The sequence below is a fragment of the Notolepis coatsorum genome (assembly GCF_963971535.1).
Source record: "Notolepis coatsorum genome assembly, chromosome: 6".
NCBI classification, from domain to species: Eukaryota; Metazoa; Chordata; class Actinopteri; order Aulopiformes; family Paralepididae; genus Notolepis; species Notolepis coatsorum.
In genome coordinates this window covers 90,835,227-90,842,726 of record NC_140170.1, presented here as the reverse complement: position 1 = coordinate 90,842,726, position 7,500 = coordinate 90,835,227, and the positions used below count along the sequence as shown (strand labels likewise).

Sequence of the window (7,500 nt, the reverse complement as noted above, 5' to 3'; positions counted from 1 at the left end):
CACCCTCACCCCCCTCACCCCCCCCCCCCCCCCCCCCCCCCCCCCCCCCCCCCCCCCCCCCCCCAGCACCTCTCAGCTGCTGGAAACCCGCTTGGCCCATATATTTCATGTCTGTCGTCTGTCTCTGTCCTTGTGTTGTCAGTGAGGTCAAGGTTCAGGCGGTTAGCTCCAGCATGACCAGATTGGAATGGCCTGGAGGCAGAGAGAGAGAGAGAGAGAGAGAGAGAGAGAGAGAGAGAGAGAGAGAGAGAGAGAGAGAGAGAGAGAGAGACGAGGAGAGGAGAGAGAGGGAGAGAGAGAGAGAATGAGGCAGCGAGAGAGAATGAGAGAAAGAGGGAGAGAGGAATGGGAGCTTTGCCTTTTTACAACTGACTTTTGTTCTCTTATATGTTGAATATGTATCATAGTTTACTGTTGTTTGTTTATATTTAGCTTACCTGAAAATGTAGTTGTAATGTATTGTCAGCCATTTTTCACTCAATCTTGTTCGTTTACTGTTGCACCGAAAACTACCAAATCACATTCCTTGTATGTGAAAACTACTTGGCAATAAAGACCTTTCTGATTCTGATATATATATATTATGGTAAATGCTGCTTTTTTATTATAGCGTTTTATCTAAAGCGCTTTACAACTTGTTACTCACATTTTACCCATTCACTCACACATTCACACACCGACGGCGGAGGCAACCATGCAAGGTGCCAACCTGCTCATCGGGAACAATTAGGGGTTAAGTGTCTTGCTCAAGGACACATCGACACGCTGCCCGGGAGGAGCGGGGAATCGAACCGGGAACCTCCGGATTGCCAGACGACTGCTCTACCTCCTGAGCCACTGTCGCCCCGTATATATTGTCATATAGCTTATCACTTAACTCTAGTGGACTATATTAAATAACTGGTTGACTATATTGTTTTGTAATTGAGTACCTCAGACGAAGAACCATATAAATAGGAACACCGTTTTCAAACTTTATCATCTAAAGATGGTAAGCTAGAGTGTTGGGTTCACTCACAGTTAAAGGCAGTCAACGTTGAGTAGTGTCTTGTGAGACATCGCGTTCACGCGCCAAGTGATTATAGATTAACCACACAACTGCAAATACATGTCAAAGAAATGTCAAAGCGGACTCATGTGGCGCAGCACTCGGTGCCAGGGTTCAATTGATAAGTCATGTCAGTGGATCCGGCGTATCTGGCAACAGCAACCGTGTCGGCAGTCGGCAGTACTCGGCGTCGGCAACTGTCACCAACTGCTAGCGACTGCCAACAGCTGTCAGCATTCCACAGTCTGGTGGTTGTTGTCATCTTGGAGCGTCTCGTTAGTTCTGCCTCCGATTAGCCAGCAGTTTGGAAGAGCTGGCCGTGGGGATGGTCAGTCACGTCACCGTGGTACTGGTGTGTGTGAGGATCTGATGGGTAAAGAGATTTAGATTTTAGATCAGAAAAAATTTGTTTGTCTTCTCCATTTCTCGTTAAAATAGGGGTCTCAAAATACACGTATCCCAAACAGGCAACCACAGAATACATTTGAGATTTGAATTGACTATACTGTGTTCCATAGTTGGCATTCTAATTTGTATAGCTGCAAAGCCTTGTCTAAATAGACAACAATCCTATATCCATAGCAATGATTGAATGCTTCTTATGGCCTATGGCCTAAGGCTCTGTTGGTTTAGCATTTTTGTGAGAGAATTTCCTTTTTTTGTTTTACTACTTTTAAATCTAGCCTGTGGTAACTGGCAATGTCGGTGAAGCGATTGACCTACTCCAACTTCCTGTTTAGACTGACTCTTGTTGGCAGTGACCCTTTGGGACGTCCAGCCTGCTGGCCTGGGACTTCCTCCTCCTCCTCCTCCTCCTCCCCTCTCTCAATCTTTCTTTGTCTTTCTCATACTTTCCCTCTTTTCTTCTCATACACACTCCTTTCTCCTTTTATTTTTTTATAAACACCCCCCCCTGCCCACCCCCCACTGTGGCAACTGTGTGTGTCTCTCTCCTCCTCCGTCCTTCCCTTGATGTAACCGTTCCAAATGATTGTTTATGGACCTTTTGTTGTAATGTCTCATTCCCTAAACAGTAATTACATTGAGCTTACATGGATGAATCTGCTCAACTTAAGCATAAGCATCCAAAATACCACAAACAATCTTTTTTGCCCCCCTTCTTGTTTTTCATCCAATTCCAGCAAATGTTTGGCTGCAGAGCTGCTTCTAAACCTATTCTGTGCAATTCCTCTGTTTAAAGCCCCAATCCGCAATTTTTCACTCACTCGCGTATCTCTGCGGGGAATATTCACATACGACTCTTGAGGAGTTTGATCTGTACATGGAATATAAGCTATTTGGAACATTCTTAACCCATTGCAAATGTTCCCCCTTGAGTGTTTACAAACATTACCGATGTAAAACAAACCTTTTTACAGCCACAAAACAAATATGATTAAAGGTCCCGTTTTGTTGGAGAAACCCACTTTCTCAGTGCATGTGCACAATACATACATTTGGATCTCTGATGGGCCAAATAACATTCAAACTGTGAAATAAGACAAGTCAGTCAGCTCGAAAAAGGTTGAGCTGAACCTTGAATATGTTTCTGGCAATATTTTTTATGGTTTTGATATGATGCTGATTGAGTCATATTCTCTCTGCAACACCTAGTTTGACAGTTTGATCTGAATTTTATTCGACGGTACAGGCTCGTACAGCATTGCTAGATGTACAATAATGATCGTATTTGTATGATCAAGGCGGCTTGTTGCATAGACAGGAACAGCCCATTGAGAACAGGGCTGAAACACCATAATCTGTGTTTTTTTCAGCCAAAAACTTAAAAGACATGTTTAGCGGACCTTAAAGACTTGTTGAAAATAACTTCAATATGGGACCTTTACAAAATAATATTTACCTGTTGTCCAGTGTTAGTCCTTGTATCAAGCGCTCAGTCAAGCAGCCAGATAATGAAATCATGTCTCCATGGCTAGGTCTAATTTTGGGTGGTGGAGCTACCGTTTGCTTACACAGGGATCACTGATTGGGCCTTTAATCCTCACTTGGTTGACCTCCAAGTCTTTGTAACTTACAGTACATGACATGACAGCTATGGGTTTTAAGGTGCCAAGCGGCTGAGCAAGGCAGAGGAGCGGGGGCGTTCTTCTTCAGTACTTTCCCTTTAAACTATGTCACCCATCAAGTTCCTGCTATCAATCACTTAACTGGAGTCTGTCAGCAAGCCTCCTAATGACTCCACTCTTACATAAACCTCTTTATCACGTCTCAGCCCCCTTCTTACCCTATCTTACTATCTATCTCTCTCGCGCTCTCTCTCCATTTATTCAACCCCTCATCTCTGTGAGAGATTCACTTCCTCCCTCTCTCTCTCCTTCTCTCTCTCTCCCTCCCCTCCCTCTCTGTTTCTCCTTCTCTCTCTCTCTCTCTCTGTCCTGTTGCGACAGAGAGAGAGGAGTCACGGCCTGCGGCGTGTCGCCATGTGCCACTCACCTGCATACCTCGGTCCTGATGGTGTCTATTCACTATTGTTTTCCCCCAGAAGAGCTGACAGCTTGAGAGGACCTTGACTGACGGGGCAGTGACAGGATCAAGGGAGACCAGGCTCAGGTAAGAGTGAAGCCCTCTGCTACCTGTGTTTGGGGAAAAGATCACTTAGGAGATAGTAAGCCCTTTTAGGTAACATGCAGGTTCATGTGTTTTAGTGATAATGCAGCAACCACAACTACCACTACTACAACAATAAGTATGTTGATGATAATAAAAAGAATAATAATAATAATAATAATAATAATAATAATAATAATAATAATAATAATAATAATAATAATAATAATAATAATAATAATAATAATAATAATAATAATAATAATAATAATAATAATAATAATAATAATAATAATAATGAACACATATACATGTTATCATATGGTCCATGAAAATAATGACCTAAAACTAGATTTAAAATGTTTGAGGATTTCTTCTTTGTTTGTACAGGGCCTACTGAGTCATTTGCTCAGACTCAACTTTCTACTGCAGGTGAGTTTTTACATCTTACAGATCCTAATGCTAGAATGCATAAGTCTATTGTTAGCCATTCAAAAATTAAAAAACAATAAAAGATATATATATATATATTCATCTTTATTTTCTTTAGCAACTGCTAATGGTAATTACAATGGGACCTTAGGGACATTTGCAACATGTTTAAAATTTGGGGCAAAATCATCAACATTCACCACCAAGTAAAGTGTTGATTTAAATTGGTATTAACTGATTTGACTTGAATAAGAATTATGAAATATGTGCGTTAGTTAGTTAGGTGCTTTATTGTCCCCACAGGGAAATTGTATTTCGCGTAACAAAAAAAGGATATTTCTTTTTATAAAAAGACATGAGATAAATTAATCACACGTTATATTATAGCACCAATTATATTACAGTATCGCAGTATTGCACAAGTCCCTCAAGTTATTGGCTAGTCTAATCACAGTGCATTATATAAATAAAGTAATGGTACACTGACCAGACCCACTGGACAGAGCTAATTGAAGTAGATAAAAACCAGCATATGGTCAATATTATGGTTGCCCTTACCAATTCCATTCATTAGGAGACAGATTAGATACACTGGAGGGAATAAATTGATAATGTTTGTGTCAATGTTATTATTGTTATTATTATTCATATTATTGAAATGTTTGCGTACAGTAAATCTTAGAAAAAGACACACACATACAGTACACAGTCACACATAACAGAATACTCCAACTGATCTGTCAGACAACTAAACCATGCATTCTAATGTCACTTGGCTCTTAGACTACCGTATTCTCAAACCAAAGAGTATCACATTAAAAAATTATTATTATGTCATGTAACAAATACCAGTGGCCTTTTGGAGTTCCTTCTGGTCAGTATTCAGGAACATGAAACAAGTCAAACCAGTTCTCACTTTCTCAGGAGGAAGACAAAAATGAATGTCCTTGTTATAACAAATGAAGAGTGGGAAGAATGACGAATGAGAGCGTGTCACTATGCAGCCAAACAATCTGACTTCCTGTTCACAGATCAGCTGAACAGAGTGGTGTCATGGCGACGTACGGACAGACCCAGTACAGCCCCGCCCTCCAGCCTGCAGGACCATACAGCCCTTACACACACCACACACAGGGCTACAGTATGCCCTCTTACAGTGAGTACACACACGCATGTGTGCATGCACATGTATCATTTTGATAATCATCAAATCTAATAATGATATAATGTGTAATGAGACCTTTTACACTTGGTATTATCATGTGATTCAGGTGATAAGATTGCTTGACTCCAGTGTTCAGATTGCTTGATTCCAGTGATGTGATTGCTTGACTCGGGTGATTAAATAGCTTGACTCGGGTGATCAGATTAAATTGCTTGACTCTGGGGATCAGATTTATTGACTTGGGTGATCAGATTAAATTGCTTGACTCAGGTGATCAGATTAAATTGCTTGACTCGGGTGATCAGATTGCTTGACTTGGGTGATCAGATTGCTTGACTCGGGTGATCAGATTTCTTGACTCGGGTGATCATGATCAGATTGCTTGACTCGGGTGATCAGATTGCTTGACTCGGGTGATCAGATTGCTTGACTTGGGTGACCAGATTGCTTGACTTGGTGATCAGATTGCTTGACTTGGGTGATCAGATTGCTTGACTTGGGTGATCAGATTGCTTGACTCGGTGATCAGATTGCTTGACTTGGGTGATCAGATTGCTTGACTCGGGTGATCAGATTGCTTGACTCTGTGATCAGATTGCTTGACTCTGTGATCAGATTGCTTGACTTGGGTGATCAGATTGCTTGACTCGGGTGATCAGATTGCTTGACTCTGTGATCGGATTGCTTGACTCTGTGATCAGATTGCTTGACTCGGGTGATCAGATTGCTTGACTTGGGTGATCAGATTGCTTGACTTGGGTGATCAGATTGCTTGACTTGGGTGATCAGCACTTGACCACATAAAGATCCAGGTGTAAGCACCCAAGACCCATTTGGGACAGAGTGCAATCCGATGGCCCAAATCACCTCCAGAGATGGTCATAGTGTCACTCTATCTTTTTTATATTTTTAAATGCAACAGTATAGATATTCACCCTATATTAATAATAGTTATTCTATAGTAAATATGGGGGAATTTCGATTTTTTTTTATATATATTCCCTGCCAGGCCAGTGCATGTTAGGATATATGAATATTCCTCATCAGGCTGGTGAATGTGAGAATATATGTACAGTATATTCCTGTGAATGTGAGGATATATGTACAGTATATTCCTGTGAATGTGAGGGGAAAGCGCCCACATTTCTCTCTCGCACACATTTAGTTTTTGATGAATAACTGAAACAGATCAGAATATCAACCACCAAGCATTTGCTGTACTTCAGCAAGTGAGCTCTATTTTAGGTGAGGGTGACGTCTCCAGTGAATGTGTGTAAAAAGATTTTTCACATTTACTGACCTGACGGGAATATGTACTGTATCTGGGGAAATGTTTTTGGACATTTTGTCGACATTTTGTCGACTCATGACTCCATGATAACGGATGCCTTTCTGCCTCCCTTGTCTTCTCTCCATGCTGATAGACATTAAAACAGAGGATGGACTGAGTCCCTCTGCAGGACAGAATGCTCTCCTGGGATACTCAAACTTCAGCAGCACTCCGCCCAGCCAAGCTCTCTATAGCTACTCCACACATGGTCAGTCAGTCACACACACACACACACACACACACACACACACACACACACACACACACACACACACACACACACACACACACACACACACACACACACACACACACACACACACACACACACACACACACACACACACACACACACACACACACACACACACACACACACACACACACACACACACACACACACACACACACACACACACACATACATACACAAGATGGGCATCCATATCATTGTTTTCCTTTTCTCTCCTCTCCTCTCCTTTGCTCTCATCTCTTATTCTTTCTTCTCCTATCTTATCTTATTTCTTCTCTTCTATTCTCTTCTCATCTTCTCTTCTCTTGTCCTCTCTCTTCTCTTCTTTCCTCTCTTCTCTTCTCTTCTCCTCTCATCTCCTCTCTTTTCCTCTCTTCTCTTCTCTTGTCCTCTCCTCTCTCCTCTCTTCTCCTCTCTTCTCCTCTCATCTCCTCTCTTCTCCTCTCTTCTCTTCTCTTGTCCTCTCCTCTCTCCTCTCTTCTCTTCTCTTCTCCTCTCCTATCTTCTCTCCTCTCCTCTCTTCTCTTCTCTTCTCCTCTCATCTCTTCTCTTCTCTTGTCCTCTCTTCTCTTCTCCTCTCTTCTCTTCTCTCTTCTCTTCTCCTCTCTTCTCCTCGCCTCTCCTCTCTTCTCTTCTATTCTCTTCTCCTCTCATCTCCTCTCTTCTCTTGTCCTCTCTTCTCCTCTCTTCTCTTCTCTTCTCTT

The 7,500-nt window shown here is 41.9% G+C and overlaps 1 protein-coding gene across 4 annotated transcripts in view; it reads left to right on the top strand.

Annotated features, from left to right (window-relative positions):
• eya2 (EYA transcriptional coactivator and phosphatase 2) overlaps window positions 1-7,500 on the top strand; it is a 50,031-nt gene that overhangs the window by 14,918 nt on the left and 27,613 nt on the right. Inside the window, exons 2-5 of one of the 4 annotated variants that reach the window (XM_084317183.1) lie at window positions 3,555-3,619; window positions 4,007-4,048; window positions 5,080-5,204; window positions 6,638-6,751. In XM_084317183.1, the coding sequence (XP_084173309.1) occupies window positions 5,102-5,204; window positions 6,638-6,751 (217 nt within the window). In that variant the 5' untranslated portion in view covers window positions 3,555-3,619; window positions 4,007-4,048; window positions 5,080-5,101. Of the gene's footprint in view, window positions 1-3,551; window positions 3,620-4,006; window positions 4,049-5,079; window positions 5,205-6,637; window positions 6,752-7,500 lie in introns of all 4 variants that reach the window. The other 3 variants (XM_084317182.1, XM_084317185.1, XM_084317184.1) reach the window with 3 other exon arrangements.